Below are 19,274 nucleotides of genomic sequence, written 5' to 3' on the forward strand. Positions count from 1 at the left end.
AAGTCCTGAAAAAAAATTAAGAAACGCAACAAAAGCAATACACAAAACGTGCTGCAAAATGTATTGATAATGATGGCCTCATTTTCGAACATCTTATTATAAAAAGGTGCGTATGGTTGGCCCAACCTGATTCATTTTGCTTAAAACTAGTAATGTATTATACTAAATAAAATCGATTTTTTGGTACTTATTTCTGTTTTATTTTAGACTTTCATTTATATTAATTTTCTCAGAATTAAATTCTCTACAATTAATGTTTGTTGATTTTATGTATTTATTACCAATTTAACAAAGTTATTGTACATCAAACTTAAAAAAACATTGTTTCGTGCCCCAATTTTTTGCATTTAACCCTGAATCCCTCAAAAACTATACAGGTACAGTTCTGAAACCTATTTTATTAGCTTTATCAGGTAAAAATACATAAGAATCCACGATATTTTCTTACTTAATTAACCTTTCCAAAAGTTCAGTATGGCTTTATTTTACTCTTTACCCAGGAATTCAGGCGAAATCTTTCGCTAGCTGTAACTCGCTAACGAAGCGTTTTCGGACCTATGTTTATATAACATTTTTTTCATTATTTTTAATAGTACAATGTGCTGTAGAAGTGGGGGGAGAACTTCATGAATCACCCTGTATATGTTATGTTTGGTTATTTAAACGCATATGTGACAGATACGGCCAAATACAATATAATTGAATCGTAAAAAGTAAGGGCTCTGTGGTGTAATGGTAGCACATTCACCCGGCAAGTGAGAGATCCGGGTTCGAGTCCCGGCGGAACAAGTACTTTTTGTGATTAAATGTTTATTGAAATTATATATATATAATCAGTTCGTTTTCAAGATATCATGCAGACAGACAAACAGAAATGACATTTTTCCAACCTCATGAGTGATAGATTTCACTAAAGCTCAGCCAACTATGAGTTTTCAAACAAAATTTTGTAGAAGAAAACTCTGGACACAATTATCAAGATGTTTGGTTACCTCTGAAAAATGGCGTAGTCCTATTTTTAGGTTTTAAAAGAATATTAATTGTTAACCCATATGAGTGCCGCAGCATTTCAATTTTGATGTATTGAATTTTATAATATAGTACAACATTATTTGAAGCATCTAACCAAATCTTTTTCTTTCACTTTGGTCTATAAACAGCTTTATAATTATGATGATCTTGTTCTTCATAAACTGTCATAGTTGTTGAGCAATGCATAGTCCATGCCGTGTTAGTTTGTTTGTTAGTTTGTTTGCGGCCATGTTTACAAGCCAGTAATTGTATATTTTTTGTAAAATATAGCACTAAAAATAGTTTATTCTTATCAGTGTTGTGCTATTTGTTGTATTACAATACTGTGACAAGTTTTAGAAAGGCAAAATTGTGTTGCTAATTAATCTAATTTGTTTCCCAAAAACCAAGCGTGAAAACTAGTATTTGTTAGTACTATATATTATTTTTAGCTCTGTGTCTCCTGTTTAAGTGAACTGTTTCATTCAAATAGCCTGTTAAATGTAATCAACTGCTCTATGTCAACATTGTATTATGACAATACTATCATATGTTTAGTTAATTTAATTCCTATTTTTAAAATATGTGTCAATGTATAGTCTAAACATAGAATGAGGTTGAAAGCAACAATTATTATTATGAACCCTTTGCGTTTGAAAGGCCAGAAGCACTGGCTACACTAAGGTTGCAGGCAGCTTGCATTAGTTTTGCTGTAGTTTGTCCTCGCAACTTGTATGGCCGTGCTACTTTCATTGGCAGCTCAACAGCCATAATTGTTTGCCTCCCCAAATCTAAATTATTTTTCAATTTTTTATTCGCATAGTAATTTAAAGAAGAAATGAAAAATAATTTAAAATTTATTTGTAATTAATCTTTCCAATACAAAGATAAACATACATTTGGGAAATTTAACTCTTTTACTTATATTGTTAACAAAGATATGTAAATAAAATTCTATTAATGTTATTGTTATGTTGTAAGTGTTACTCAGACATGAACTATTTTACATTTTTTAAGGAATAACATTTTTTTAATTAATACCTATATGTAGTCAAGAATAGTTAGCACATGTCTTTTAGTAAAATTTTTTAGGTTTCTATCACTTCAGTGTATAGGCCCACTATGTGTCATTCGTCTTATTTGCACAGTAAATGTTCAGAGAAAAATTATATTAAAAAATTACTGCTTTACTTTAAAATAAAGCTGCTCGATAGGTTTCAGCACTCAACACTCATTATAAAACAAAGGGAAAATTAGAAAATAGCTGCTATGTTTAGTGGCCAGTGGTGCTGGCCTTACGAGCTATGGACGTATTATATCTTGCCAGTACAGCTGAACATACACGCTGAAATAACATTACAGCAAAACTTAATCTGTGCTTCTGAGAAAATGGCGGTGGCCATTAGAGCTGGCCATACGAGCTCCAAGGACAAATTATAAATACTGCCTTCAAGTGCATAGAGTTAATCCAACCTTTTCTGCTGATGGTAAAATTGTAAATTTTAGCTAGACTATACTTTTAAACGTACATTTTAGCAAACATGAAGTAAGCAGTATTTGATCAGTAGTGTAATGCAGATATAAGAGACAAAGTTACTGTCCAGCTTTGACTACAGATTTTAAGACCGTTACTTTTTTTGCGGAAGTACGTTTCTTAGAACTTTGTATGTATGAGTGCTATATTTTGTTGAGACAAACTCAACTTATGGCACTGAAGATATCTAAAACTGAAAATAGATTACTAGGGCTGAAAGTAAACGCTTTTTGACCAAAGAAGGTTTCTCTTTGTATATATTTTCTTCAACAAGGCCGACTCAACTGTCACTGGAATTACTTGAGACTGAAAGTGAATTCCAGCCATTTATTCACTGGCCTAATTTACATAATCTTCTGGACTCCTGGAAATTTTAAATATAATTTTCTCTTTTTCTGTACTTAATGAGCGGGTTCACGCAGTGACAACCGCTGTCCTCGGTCAGCCCTCTTCTCCCACAAACGCAATTTCATGTCTTTAACACTCTCCTGATCAGAAACTCTTTAAGGCTGTTCATATTACTATTTGGACATATAGACGAAATCAGAGAAACTTTTCAACCTAAAACATTTGAAATTATTGGCGCATCAGAATCATGGCGCAGTGTGGAGATGAAAGCATTTCAAAAATTGGTGGTAGCATTACAGTTTATTTTTATGAGAGGTTCTGAGATGTTGACTGTTGTCCGCATCTCCCTCTGAATACTCGGGCAGGCTGAGTATCGGGCTCGGGCTGAATACTGAGTTCATGTTCATTGAAATTGATTTATCTGCATTAGATATGTCTTATTGCTCAGTGTGTTATTGGCTCCCAGAATAGATTATCTGACAGACTTTGAAAATACTCTCTTACACAACATGCCAGGCTACAGTCGAGTCTTGATTATTGGTGACTTTAACACAAACTAAAAAAGACAGATAATACTAAGCAACTGATAACCTTATTCAACTCCACCAACATGACAATACTGCCACTATGCCCGAAACATCACACTGCTGAGTCAGACATCTTTCTGGACCTTCTCGTAGTTGTTACTGACCCCCAGCCATCTGGTGAATCGGGTTGCAATGTTAGAAACTTGGTTTGGGCAAACACTGTGCTTTTCCTCTGATCCTTAAATGATCTTAATGACTATTTTGTTTATTGTTGTCAGACTGTCAGTACAAACAAAGTTACAGATTATACTAACGAACTTCTAAATATGCCTATTAATCAGCAAGAATATGTAAAATTTACTTTTTTTAAACCTGTAATACAATCAGACATGTTGAAAGCCATTTTGTCGTATTGGCAGTAATGCTGAAGGTTCGTACGGTATAAGATTCGATTAATGAAAACCATTCTTTTTGCGACTCTCCCAATAATCACATAAGTTCATCATATCGCTGAGACATGGTATTTTGCCCCCACTTTGGAACTATGCCATTGTCCGCCCCTTGAACAAGACCTCAGTTCGTACATCTTGCTCAAGACTTTAGACCAATTAGTATTCTCTCTGTTCAATCCAAAGGCCTCTAAGAATTGTGCACTGCCAGATTACTGATTATTTAACTCACAAAAACGTACAATCTTCTTAATAGTTTACAATCAGGATTTTGAACAGTACTTGGTACAGAAACTGCTTTACTGAAAGTCACTGATGACAAACAATTCGCAATTAACCAAAAACTAAGCACAATACTGATATTAATTTTTCAAAGGTTTTTGACTGTGCAAACTACAGACTACTATTGGCAAAATTGAGAATCACTAGTTTTTCAGAAAATGTCCCGCAATGGCTGGGGTCTTATCTTTCTGGCAGAAGGCACTGTATACGAATAGATGATGTAACATCTGATTGTCAGAATTTTGAGTGCCGTGTTTCTCAGGATTCCATACTTGGTCCTCAGTTGTTTGTGTTGTACGTAATAAACTAAACCACAAAAAACTTAACTGATTGTGATATCTCACTACTGATCTCAATCTTTGATCAATATTTCACATCTGTACATAAAGTTAGTGTAAATGGAACTGCACTACCATATTATGATAAAGTTAAGAACTTAGGCCTGGCAATAAACTGTACTTTAAGCTAGACTGATGCAGTGACAGAGACTTTTAAGAAAGTTTTTGCATCAATACATTCACTGAAAAAACTGCAAAAGTTTTTGCCGCTTTACATGAAACTATTGTTGGTCAACGTACTCAAACTGCCTTGTTTTTCTTATTGTAATAGAGTGATGTACGACATGACTGTGGCTTTGGGTACAAGACTTGAGAGAAACAAAATTATTATATGAGATTTGGATTTGATCTCAGAAGAAATGAGCGTGTAACATACTGTTATATTAATTCAACGATTTTGAAGTTGAAAAACTTCAGATCAATAGAAATTTAACATTAATCTATAAATTTTCAATTTTGGTTCTCCAAATTTTTAAAATGATTTCCAATTTGAGTCCTGGTTGAGTCATAACCAGGTTCATTGATTTTTGGGAGAGCTTTAATGTTTACTACATGAAACTATCCCAAAAGAGCATCAAACTTATTTCTAGTAAACATTCTAGAAAATCATGGCATCAACTGTGAAGTTTACTTTGACCAATATGATTTTATGGCTGGCTCAAAATTACATATTCCCCATACATTGAATTACCCATATTCAAAATTACAGTGATGAACGCTTTTAACACCAAAACAAATGTTGGTAGCAAATTTCTACAGCGACTGTATGGTGATAAGATTTTCAAATTTTAAAGCTATTGTTAAGTAAAATGCCTGCTGGTTTCAGTTACAAATAAATTAAAAAATTGAGTACTTGGATCCTGAAGTTTCAAGAAAGGAACTCTATGGTTAAAATTCTGATTTTCAATTTCCTTAATGTTATCCCAAGTTATAATAACACTATCGTCGTTATTATTATCCTTCCTTAATGTTATCCCAAGTTATAACATTATCGTCGTTATTATTATCCTCATCCTCTGAGGAAGAAGAATAACTCAGTACTTGCCTGTTCTTACACGAAGGTCTAACTAGGTGAGGTTGATTTTGAAGTTGCAAGTCTAAGCCTAGTTTGGTTAGTAGGCACAGTAGATTGAATATTAATATGTAACAAGCAGCGACTAATGCTAATCAATAAAACTCTGTTAGAGATGTAGCCTCAAAAATAAAATAAATAAAAATAAAAGTTTAAAAAGTGTTAAAGGTTTATTCATATTAGGTATGTTATTTATAAATAAAACTCTGTTAAGATAAACCTGCTGTTGAACACAAAGAGAACATTTTGACAGATGTGTTACCTGTATACTTCCAATAATGCAACGTTAGAGCCACAGACACAAAAAAATTAACATCTTTGGTTTTAAAACCGCTGTCTTTATTAAAATAGTACATCCAATAGTTGGGACAGTTGTAAAACACAATTCAGTGATCCTATTTGCTTATTACACACAGTGCAGAGCGCTTGTAACACTTACTCTATCCGACATCTATGTACAGGACTCTAAATGATAAAAAATACTATAAAACAACTTCACTAACTCCACATACAGTATCTAGGTGGTCTATTTACAAAGGTTATACGTTTTCAATATAATACAACATGTATCAAATGTTAACAAAAATTATAAATATATCAAGCAACTACAAAATAATAAAATAAAATATGTGAAACACTGTGTCGGCAGTAGTGTTTCAAATGTTTTCATAAAAGTACATAGAATGCAAGGCAAACTTTTTATTCCTAGGGACATTATTCTTTTCTAGTACTGAAATGCAAACAGTTTTGTAAAGAAGGTAAACTTATTTAAACAAACATTTTTAGACGAAACAAAGACTAAGATTTGTTTATTTGTTCCATTATGTACTTTAGGTTCACCATAATATGTATCACAAATATGTAAATAAATCACAAGTTTAATGCATTCACAAAAACTGAATGCCTGACTCAGGTTTAAAGCTCAACAACTTCAAAACAAATTTATTTTAATACAATCATTAAGTTAAAAACCATTTAAGTTTCCTTCAAAAGAACTTTTCTTAGGACTAGAAACATGACATTGTCAGTTGACAAATTTGTATTTATTCAGTTTTCAGTAGTGACCGCTTACAACTTGCTGCCAGTTCTTTTGAACAAATAAAATAAAACCTATCAAGAATAAGAATTTATCATTGGACTTTACCGCAATGAAAATTACAGAATATCGAAGACTTTGTCTCAACATTATAGAATATTCCATAGCAACATCCAAACAAAATTTGTGCCACTTTTAACCTACAAAGAAATAGTGTCTTAGAAGTCTAAAGTTGTACACAGCCAACGCAATACTACACTGATTTCATCATAAGATAATAAGGATCTGTTCTTAACACATTGGTTTATTAAAAGATTACAAGATAAATTCTTATTTACAAGAAAACTGTATATCATGTAAAGTTGTACAATCAGACATTACTTACATATTACATTAACCCATACATTGAAATAAAAATAAGAACTCAAGAAAGTGGAGATTTGGAGAGCTTTAACAAGCTTGGAGTCATAGACCGATAGTGATGGATATTTTCTTGAGATCTGAAACAGTCATATAACACAAGCTAATAATTTATTTAAGTCTTGTTTTCTAAATTTTAAACATATTACTATCACAGATACACCGTCCATGAATTTAGAAAAAATAAATTTTATGTATTTATTAGGTAGAGAGAAAAAGCCTCTACTCTTTATTCTTAGACATGACTATTGCATGCTCTTCATTTATACATAACCATATTCATTGGTCTACTACAACAGCATAATTATGTGAACTGCTGACCAACTTCACACTTTTATTTACCTCTGGAAAGGTTGGCAGTTCAGTCGATCTTGACGGTAGAGTAAATCTTTCGCACGAACAACGAGGTGCCAACGTACCCGACCGTGCCACACATGATGCCAAGGGCTGCAGAGAACAACGCCATGTAGCCGAAGTAGAACGCAGTTTGGAACAGCCCATACATTCTGTTCACACAGATAGAAGTTGCATATACTGTTACACTTTGAGATGAGAAAACTGCTAATGGTGTGACGAATATAATAAATTACTCATTAATTAATAAGTAACCCTCAGTTGAGAAAGTGTAACAAAACAAATAAGGTGGCTAATGGTTGGGTTAACTTCTTGTGTCCATTTGGAGAACAGCAAACCATTGTTCCACCGAGAAATGGTGGTTAATATCATTATCATCTGAATTATCTGGCCTAATTTTACTATTTCATGTACATCAACAATAAAAAATATTTACATGAATATAAAAACTGTGGTCCTAAAAACTACACTAGTCAAGATTTTTTGAATAGGTAGGTACACATTTTGGCCAAATTCTGGTGCATAAACAAATATACAACAGTGTCACATGTAGGTGAATTAGTGCAGTCATTGAAGCGAAAAATACGGTCTTACCTCCGAAGTTTTTTACTGTGAACCGATTTGCATGAAATTTTGGAATTAGGCCCATCTTGCCCTTAACTTCAAAAGTGAAAATGATCTGAACTCTGCCTATTATTTTTAAGGGGTGTAAACAACCCCTTAATGGAAAAATTGACATTGAGCCATTTTATCGCTAGAACACAAGTCTAATAGTAAGTGGTGAAATTGTAAAGTGTTTTCTAACACAAGTACCTCATATTAAAATCATTTTCAACCCCTTGAAAATCTTACAACCCTTGCAAACAACCCATAAATTGAAAAAAACCACAAAAAATACTTTGGTATGACATAAAAAGATGTAAGTATAGAGTAAGTAATATTTTATATTCTCTATAATAATTATAACATTTTTAATCCCCTTTCAACCCTTGAAAACTACCCCTTGATAAAAAATTGTTAACATTTTTTTTATAAAATGAAAAGGATTTAAATACAGTCGACTCTCGATAACTCGAACCTCAATAAGTTGAATTCTTTGATAACTCGAATTTTTTTCCGTTCCCTTGAGAAAACCTGCCTAATTCGAAAAAAAACCATGCGTAACTCGAATTAATTTTGTACCTGAATTTTACCTCAATAACTCGAAGTAACAGAAAAATTACCTCTATAACTCGAAGTTCAGTAGATAAGTCGAAGTCTTTAAATACATTACCTCTACAACTCGAAATTTTCAGATCAACCCTCGCTAACACGAAGCTGTGCTGTGTTTACAGCGAACCTGTGTTAGGTCATAGACCTAGCCGAACAGGTCTGGACATGTCGCTGAATTGTCCGACTGTCTACAAAAGACCGCAGTGAACACTTTACGTAGCTACTTAGAACAATCAAGTGACGTACCAGACAACGTGTTCTCTGCTGTTGTTGTTATTGAGAACATTATAGACTTAAATTCTGAAAAAAGCCTTAGGCAGAAGAAGATTACAGATTATTTTCAAATTTTAATTGTATGTACGTATGAATTGTAGGCATACATTGCAGTGTGACAGTAAGTACAAATGCTGTATGTACTTACAGTACATAAATTAGTTTTGTAAAGGATGTAGGGAATAAAAAACATAGTTTATTTGTACCCCTATAACTCGAATTTTATTTTGTTTACCTCTGTAAGTCGAATTTAGTGAAATATTACCTCTATAACTCGAACTATTCTTAAGTCGAACTATACGTAACTCGAAGAAAACAGCCGTTCCCTTGAAATTCGAGTTATCGAGAGTCGACTGTATTATTCCACACTCTCGAAAATGATTATCATATTCTTAAGCTTTTCTACCCTTAAAACTACCCCTAAATTAAAACAGTAAATATATATGATTACATATTTAAAAGCAATTTAATTTAGAGTAAAAAATTGCCATTTATTGAATAAAATATTTACAAATTATATAAAATTCACTCAAATGTGTTATATATACATATAAAAACGTTGGTATGTATTCATGCCTACGTTTCCAAAATATATGAGCCATATTATGTATATATATACACATTACAATAGTTTTGGGTCTCTATTATGCTGCGTACTTTCACATTGCTCCAAATATTCACACTCCGAAATTTTCAGTTACTAAGTAGAAAAAAATATGATAAGTTTTTGGACCACAACTCCTTTAATTTTCATGCTATCACAATTTATAAAAAAACATTGTAAAGGTAATTAAGAGAGTTACAACATCCTTCATTGAAATATATAGTAAAAAACCTTTTTCGCAAACGGTGAAGGGTTAAAGGGCTTAAGAGAGGCTGTTATTGCGCTGCCACGCGCTCTTTAAACAATCATATCTCCGTCAATTTTTGTGAGAAAAAAAAAAGAACCAAATTGTTTGTCAGAAAAATACCTAAATTTTTCATCCCTACACTTTTATACGTATCTGTAGTCATTTTTGAGATATTATTAAAAAAGTTGGTTTTTTAAAATTTGGAATTGTTTTTAATCGTGACCTTTTGGAAAAATATGTGTCCAGAAGCAGCAAAACTGATACAATCTATCAAACTCTTCATAATAAAGTTAATTCTAGGCGTAATCCGATTAATTTTAATTTTGGTGGAAATGGCACTTATGAAACCCATTGATTTCAAAGAAAAAACATTAGATGCTCCTCTTATTTGCAATACAGCTCACTTACTTTACGTGCAAAAGGCATTTAATAGTGCTCATTTTAAAGCTTATTTCAAGCACTACAAAACTCTTTTTTATTAGAATGCCTAAAATGCATCTGCTTGCCGCTAGATGGCATTGACAACATTGATTAAATTTCAGACAAAATAAAATACGGCTTTGATCTTTAATATCTAGCTTAATATTGCACTTAGAATACTTTATAAAAAACCAAATTGTTCATTTTATTACCTGCTACAATTTTGTTTTTTATAAAACTTTTGATAAAACGTTTATTTTTGGAGATATTTGCAAAAAACCGATGAAAAACGTGAAAAAATTGCAAATTTTCAATTGCCAGTAACTTGAAAAGTATTGGATTTTTCGAAAAACTTTATAGATGATTTTTTGCTTAAAATGATGCCTTCTATCGATATCCGAGGTTATTTTGAAGCAAAAAAAATTCACCCCTGAGAAGGGGTGGCAACCACCCCCAGGGTGGTTGCGGAGTTCAAATCATTTTCACTTTTGAAATTAAGGGTAAGATGAACCTAATTCCAAAATTGTATGCAATTCGGTTCACAGTAAAAAAATTCGGAGCAATAATGCTTCAATGACTGCACTAAATTAGATTATTTTGTAGAGACTTACTTTGTTTTGAAGAAGAAATAGTAGAAGGAGTACATGTAAACATAACCAGAAGTAGAAGCTGCTGCCAGGAAGCTGGTCCACTGCCACCGGTAGTCCTCTGCGTTGAGCAAGAAGTACGTGCACACAATCGTCACACAGACCGTCACAATCATCAGTATCAGAAACACCAGGAGCATGAAGCCATACACATAATATATCTTGTATGCCCAGAATGATGTAAATATGAAGTACCTGAAAATAAATGAAAATGTATTCTACAGAGTAACCTTGAGATATTTATGAGACAGATAACTCAAAGGAAGTTTGATTCAAGGAAACTAAAATAAATATAAACCATTGCTGTTGAAGTCAACGATTCTGAATAGAGATGTGTTTTGCATTTCAATTTCAAATAGCTTTATATAGATAACATGTATAACAGTGTACGATGAATAGTGTCATTTGTAATTTCTAATTACAATGTGTTCTTAAAACTAGGTCTTATGCAACACATAATCATTTTACAAAATAGATCTACACGTTGTACAACTCCTCAATTAAATATAATACTACATTAACTAAATAATCCCTTAATCAACTATTAAATTTGTTAATGTTGTTTTCTCTTCTTATTAAATCTGGCAATGATCTAATAAATTTTGCTCCTGTATATGTGCCTCCTTCTTTGTAAACACTAGATTATGATGTATTAACTAATCATTAATTTATTGTTATATTTTATAATATTTCATAAATGCCTAATAGTTTATATTTATTTTGGGATGTTAACACGTCCAAGGCCAGCTCTATTTCAGGGTATAGCATCCAAAGTCCCAAACTTAGCTTTTATCCTATTGTATTCATTTAGTATTATAATAAAAAGGTTTTTTTATATAAAAAGTACTCTGACATCACCCTGGCATCATCTGTACTAATGGAGTAGACATATTTCTCACTGACCAAATATTTGCGTTAAAACTCTTGAATACACACAGTAATAGTATTGCTAGATATGTGGATGATATATTATGTCTTTTTAACCCTAGAACTGTTAATCGACATAATTATGTCGGTTAATGCCGCTTTTGTGGTGTTAACCGTCAAAATTTTGTCGATCAAACATTCCCTCGTATAATTACTTTTTATAATATACTCCGGTAACGTATCGATATAATTCATGCACCATTGGATTCGGGAAGAATATTGCTAAGGAACAGATGAGTTTTATTCCTCTTTGTATTATGGTTATGACGTAGCAAGCTTGTTATTTTGAACGTAAAAGAAAACGCGACGCCGTTTGTTGTGACCGCCATATTGCCGCTGCCGTTCTGTATCACTTTCGTGCCGAGCTGTGGATATTTGTAAGTTTTAATAGTTTTACGCGTGTTTTAGTGTCGTATTTAATGTGTAGTGTGTTGTTTGATGTCGTAGTAGTGTAAACATATATATTTTAGAATAAATCAATTTCTATTTACTGAAATATGTTTGAGAAATTACCGGCTTTGTGTAGGCTATGGCAAAATGACTTGGCTAAAATTCATTTCACATAGTTTGTTATTGTTTTCACTTACTAAACGTTATTTATAGCACTCTTTTAGCTCTGAAGTAACTATTTATTTTTAGTAAATAGATAGTTTTCACAATAAAATATATATTTCCTGTAATTTCTTTGGTTATATATAATAACTGTTTGGGTTATTCTATATTTTTTCAACATCTTTAGTTATATTTATAGTTTTCTAACTACATAATATTTCCTATTACTTATAAACCATAAATTTATAAATTTTGATATAGTACAAGCTTTAGAAACTATTTTATATTTTGCTGAATGAAAATTTTTCGCAAAATTTTTGAATAATGGAAAAATTTAACTTTTTTTACTTTTCAAAAAATAATTTATGGTAATTATTTCATTAGTACTGTATATTCTATTTTATTCTAAGTAATAAAATATGCAAAATAACATGTATTCATAGATAAATGTATTAGCAAAACTTGTTTTACCAAAGTCTTACGTGTACACCCGATTTTCAGAATTTAACGCATCGCTGCTTTTTGTTCTATAGCTTTATGATGCTTTCATAAATGTGTATAATGTTTATGTTTTTCTGAAACTAGATAAAATTTGACACAGAATGGCTATCTCACTTATAAATATTTCTCACTATAACTTCATTTTCTAGGTATGGTCCCCCCCAAATTTAAGAAATATTTTTCGTAAATTTTATATTTGATTAAAAAAAGTGTTTATTAGAAAATTTTTGATGGTTAATATTACAATATAGTGCAATTCTACGTTTAATTCTGAACACAAAAATATATACTCTTATTTATATTGCTTTTATTTTATATTTTTAATAATTTTTTTAAAAAAACCTTGCGCGAAGCTCCAAAACAGCCCGACACTACAGGATGAAATGACCGCCAGTTCTAGGGTTAATGGAGATGAGAACCAAGCAGAACACTTTTTAACATTTCTCAATTCTATATCACCAACAATTAAGTTTTCTAAAGAAATCCAAAAAGTCAAAATTAACTTTCTTGATATAAGTATTTCTAATCTTAACGGAAATCACTCATTTGAAATTTATAGAAAAACAACCCAATCAGATCTTCTAATACCATCATCCTTTAACCATCCTTGGAAATACAAATTAGCAGCATTTCACTCAATGGTAAACAGAATGTTAAATATAACAATGAGTAATGAGAATAAAAGTAAAGAAATTAAAATAATAAAATAACTAGCTGTCAAAAATGGATATAAACCCCAAATTGTAGACAAAATGATTAAGAAAAATCAATAAAACCAACAAAATACTTCCTAATCTTAATACTACAGAAATTCAGAAATATATATGTGTACCCATTCAATACTAAATTAAACAAAGCTGTTCGAAAAACCTTTCAAAATTCTCCATCAGTCACCAAACAAGAAATAATACATTTAAACTTATTGAAAACAAAGTGAACCAAAATGATGACAAACAAGAATTATACAAACAATCTGGAATATACCAAATTAACTGTAGTGACTGTGAAAGCTATTATATTGGGCAAACTGGAAGAAATTTTAATAAAAGGTTTAAAGAACACATACAAACTTTGAAAACAAATAACATGTCTACAATAAAATCAAATTTTGCTGAACACTTATTGGAGACTGATCATAACTACACAAATATTGAAAAGAACATGGAAATTTTAGATATCGACAGGAAAGGAGAGAAATTAAACACAAAAGAAGGATTACATATCTATCTAAATTATAATAAAGATCCTCATAACATTTTAAATAGTAATCTGAAAAATAAGACAAATCCAATTTTTGAAAAAATATTAAATACAGATTACAAATGAGAAAATTACAACTGTGTCATTTAAATTTAACATATGTTTAAAAGGTCCACATGTGTATATCTAATTGTTTATTATTTATTTAGAGGTTAATGTACACTGATGATGGTTAAAAACCGAAACACGTGTATGTAATAAAAAGATTTTTAAAAGGGTTTTAGTTACTTTCATTACATTAATATTGCTAAATAATATAATTTTTGTAGATGAAATGTTACTTTTTACATAAAAATAACTCCATTCGTTTTTATTTTCGTTTTGAGTGAAATGATGCACAATCCCATCAGGGTTGAACGTGATTGTAATGTCACATTAGTTAAAAATAATTATTTCCATACAATTACATTTGAGTTTTTATGAGCCAGCCAATACAGCAGACTAAATTTTAGTTTACATACCTTTCCGTCATCAAATCCAACTTTTTTTATTTTGATCATAACCAGTTTCGGGAGCACTGTCCCACTGTCAAATCATGTTGTAAAATTGTTAAAACCGCACACGTCAAAATAAATAAAATTATACTTAACATAAACACACAAACATGAAAACACAACAAAGAAATTAAAATATAGTTAAATTTATATGTACGGCCATGAACAGGAATTGACAATGGAACAACCTTCCCGAAACTAGTCTCGTCAAAACAAAAAAGTTGGATCGTTGACAGAAATGTGTGCAACTTTTATTTAATTTTATAGTCAAGTATAAATGCAGAAACCAAAACATGAATAAACTAAAAATTATGTTTTGATTTTTGTGAAAAAAATAGTTTTAGCAAAACCCAACTCCAAAATATTTGTTGTATGTGTATAATATTAATTTACAATAGCACATTTGCTTTAATAAGTAATTTCACTAACTTATATTACATTGGTCTATTATAGGTATCCAAGTTGTTAAGAGATTGTCCAAACAGTGCATTTGCAATTCTATTGTGTAACCTCATCTACTGTTAATTTTTCTTGCATTCCTACAGGGCTAAAAAAAGGATTTTCTTAAAGCAAGTATCAAAAAATCAACAAAAATGTGCATATTTTACAACCACAATATTATTAATCAATTGACAATATTAATGCCAGGTTAAAGAACGGTTTCATAATACAGAAGCTTGATGGTACTCACATCTCGATGAAGATGGAGCCAAATGGCAGAACACCACCAAGTACCACAATGACGGCCGGCTCCATGAACCATTTTTTCTCAGGAATGGGCCGTGGCACAGCGTTTATGCGGCACGGGTAGTCAGGCTGGCCTGCCAAATTGCGACCTAACACTGTTCCCACCATGGTCAGAGGCAGAATCACAAACAAGCAGATACATGTCACTGCCACCTGTCACAAACACTTCTGTAAGTTCATATCAAATCCTCATGTTTGGTGAAATCGTTACTAAATAGTTCCATGTTTACCAAAATATACAAAAGTTTTACAAATTTTTGAAGATTAATAAAACACTATCTAATAAGAAAGTAACATCCTATTAAAAAATTCTATAAGGTTAGTAGTAAAACATAAATGTTAGGTGTCATTTTGTAATTGTTCAAATTGTAACAAGATTCCATAGGTGAAGTGGGTGACATGGCGTTTTCATCTTTTAATATGAGTTAAACAAACCTGACATGTAGGCATTACAGGTACTACTCTTAACTGGTTTAAGAACTACCTGAAACAATGCTGCTAACTGGTTGAAGTTAAGCAGGAACAGAAAGAGGACAGATCCATACAATAAGATCAATACCACTCCCTGTAAATAGAGAGTACCACAAGGATCAGTCCTTGGCCCTGTATTGTTTATCTTATTTACAAATATGACTCAATACCTGGATGGACCGTGTCATACGCTCCTACGCAGATGATATGCCCATTCTCTCTTCAGAAAACTCCACTGAACAACTGTAAATAAGCTCATATACCTCATTGAACATGGTCTATCAGTACTGCCACTACAAAGACTTTGATATCTAAGACTAACCAGCGAGCTTTTGGTAGAAGGGGAAACCAGGTACCAGCCCTACCAAAGTCGATATGAAACCACACATAAAATTTATAGGAGTGACCACTGATGAAAAACATCATGGACACAGCATGTCAACAAGCTGTGTAAAAAATTAAATACCAGACTTTTTATCTTGAAGCGAATAAAAACAATCAGTAACACACTAACTGCAAAAACTACTTACTTTGCAAATATTTGACACGCACAATTCGATACAGAATAGCAACATGGGGAGGAACAACTAAAGAGAACCTATAATGACTAGTGCGTCTCGAGAAAAAAGTAATAAGGATTCCTAATTGCCTGGGCCTCAGAGCCACCAGTAAAGAAGCCTTCAAGGATCTAAAACCTATAACAGTGATTGGCCTCTGTATCCGGGAGGTTATATTCTATGTTGACAGGAAGAACCTACCTCGAGTTGCTGACCACCAAGACTACTACACCCGACATCCTGCAGACTACTTACTACCAGCTCACCATCTAACTCTGTATGAAAGAAAACTGTCATATGCTGGCAAGAAGCTGTACAACCTACTGCCCCAAAAATTGAAAGCTCTTAAAGGAAAGAAGCTGAAGGCATCACTGAATGACTTCCCTTGAATGACTGGTTGACATCATAACCCTTCTAACCTAGATGAATTTGTGCACTAAAAACAATATTCAAGAGTGACATTTTTTATACAATTTGAATTGTATCCATTGTAAACTGGTGGTACTTCTTCAATATTTTAGGACTGTGGAAGCCTACTATTGATTGATTTTCTCCATGAATAATGTACAATTAATGCTACAAACTTTTACCAACTGCTTAATACCTTTCGGCAAGAAAAGCGAGATATGCCTATTCAAAGTGCAATACTCCTCCATTATTACACTTAGCAACACACAACTGCATTGATTTCTTTTAATGGACCAAATTCGTTGGGAAACAATCAAACAAGCACCCTACACAGTCACAATATGTCGCCTGTTCAACTTCCACATGTTTGGGCTACTTAATGAATTGTGATCTTGCTAGTTCCCTATAAACTATTTCATCTTTCTAGACCAGAGCCGTTTTAAACCCATTAGATGATAGTCAAACACTTTTTCTTGATGTTATAGGTCTCTCATATTTGCAATTTGGAGTTAACTTGTGATATTGCTTATGTGTAAATTGTGCATTACATGTGCATAAATACATTATATTTTTTTCAATTGAAGGAATTAAAATCTGCTTAAGAACAAGCTATACTGGCAAACATCTCAATTTTACTTCCATAATAACAAAGTTAAACTTCAAAAACTATACAGTAGATTTTTATTGGTCATTCAGAAACAATCTCAAAATGTTGCACTTTATCGTTTAAATATAAAAAAAGTATATACTTTATAAGAAAATATAAAAACCTTTGTGTGCATATTAATGATATATTAAAAATTAAGACATCTTTACTGGGTTTAATAACTGAGTAAAGCTCAAGGTTATTTCAGTAGCACTGAGTAAATACAGTACTCACCATTGTTCCAAAGGGGATAGCTCTGGAGGCATGGTAGTAGATAGCAATGAAGTTGATAAAGAAGGCAGTACCACAGACAAGTGCAGGCAGCATGAATGCTGACAGAATCATTTGTTTGATCCAGATCTTGCCTCCCAGTCTGGCATAGAGCCCCCCACCGAAGTAACCGTTGACAGGGCTGGCCGCCGCATACACAAATATGGCAGTACTCAGCAGTGATCCTCTCCTACAAACACCGTTAAGTTAACACAATTAGTAGCCAAACACATTCCAATTTATCTCAAATCAAAGAAAGTTATTCGATAAAATAGTAGATTTCAACACTCGCTAATAAATAATAATTTACATTATAGTTTACCAATATCAAAGCATACACATTTCACTATATAAATAAAACCAAGTGCATTGATAGAATTGACAACTCTTGCATGCCAATTCTATTTTAGTTATTATATACTTTTGAGTTTTTTCTTATGGTGTAAAATGTATTTGAATATCTCAATTGCAAGTGATCAATATTGCTCTATTCTGTAGGATTGTTTTACAATGTGTTTTAAGTACCATTTGAAAATTTTAATAATTTTTCTAACATTATATTTGTAAATCAAAGCTGGTTAGTTTTCTCTACTTTTCTAAATAATTTCCACCAACAATAAGACACTTATCGTACTGTAAAACCAGCTTTTGAAGATCATTCTAGTATAAGTCTACCACCTAAATTGACAACCACAGCAAAACATTGTGGCAGATCTCCAAACCCCAATTCAAGTGTATTTACGGATGAAAGTATAAACTCAATTGTAGAAAACACAAGTATTTGGATTGGCAAGAACAAAGATAAATTTATTAGAGAAAGAGATGTAAAGCCAACAACTGTTCAAGAAATAAAAGCTACCATTGGTATTGTGTATACAGCTGGCGTACTGATAATGTCCTAAAAAAATAAAACTTCCTAGAAAAGGAATTATTCTTGAGCGAGAATATCATTACTGAAAAAACCTGTGTTCAAAAAAAGCTACGAAAAATATAAATAACAACCTGAATTAAGTAACAGTGTCAAATTTCAGACTCTGCACAAAGCAGACGGTAAAACGGAGCTATACTCAACATTTGCATTGAATCAACACATCCCACCATAGCAATGTTATATGTAAGATTAGTTCCTTTTATTGAAATTCAAGGGGATCGTACCTGAGTAAAAAATTGTAATGTGTAATGTGATTTTTGGTGAGTAGAATAATAACAAATGTGTTAGAGAATAAAAAAAATGAAATCGGTAAATCTAAAGCCTACAAACATGTTTCTAGGAGTACACACTACTGTATGTGAATAAAGCCTTGTATTACACAGAAAAAAAAATCTTGAAACAATTTTATAAAGTACTATAGAACATGCAACATGAATAGAATTCCTTTTGTACTTGAATACAATTTCTAGGGGATGTACACAGGGAATATTGTAGGGTAAGAACATAATTAAAATCCCAATTCTGACTTATAGAAGAATTCTACATGCAATTGGCGAATGCAATGAGATGAACATGCCCAATTATAGAATAGGATTTTAGTCCAAAGACAACTTAAGTAAACAAGTAATTACAGTATTTTGTATTCCAGCAATTTATTTAGTGGAACTAAAAGTTTGTTGCCAACACCTTTTATTCCATTTCATGATCACTCAAAATTCAGCAGTTTTGCTCCCTA

At 32.0% G+C, this 19,274-nt stretch overlaps 1 protein-coding gene across 1 annotated transcript in view; it reads right to left on the reverse strand.

Annotated features, from left to right (window-relative positions):
- Nucleotides 1-5,878: 5,878 nt before the first annotated feature.
- Nucleotides 5,879-19,274, reverse strand: part of LOC124359345 (transmembrane 9 superfamily member 3) — a 46,892-nt gene continuing 33,496 nt past the window's right edge. Inside the window, exons 7-11 of the mRNA XM_046812017.1 lie at nucleotides 17,572-17,797; nucleotides 15,200-15,408; nucleotides 10,739-10,969; nucleotides 7,360-7,523; nucleotides 5,879-7,097 (exon numbers count right to left, since the gene is read on the reverse strand). Of these exons, the coding sequence (XP_046667973.1) occupies nucleotides 7,379-7,523; nucleotides 10,739-10,969; nucleotides 15,200-15,408; nucleotides 17,572-17,797 (811 nt within the window). The 3' untranslated portion in view covers nucleotides 5,879-7,097; nucleotides 7,360-7,378. The remainder of the gene's footprint in view (nucleotides 7,098-7,359; nucleotides 7,524-10,738; nucleotides 10,970-15,199; nucleotides 15,409-17,571; nucleotides 17,798-19,274) is intronic.

Source organism: Homalodisca vitripennis, chromosome 4 (genome assembly GCF_021130785.1).
Source record: "Homalodisca vitripennis isolate AUS2020 chromosome 4, UT_GWSS_2.1, whole genome shotgun sequence".
Classification (NCBI taxonomy): Eukaryota; Metazoa; Arthropoda; class Insecta; order Hemiptera; family Cicadellidae; genus Homalodisca; species Homalodisca vitripennis.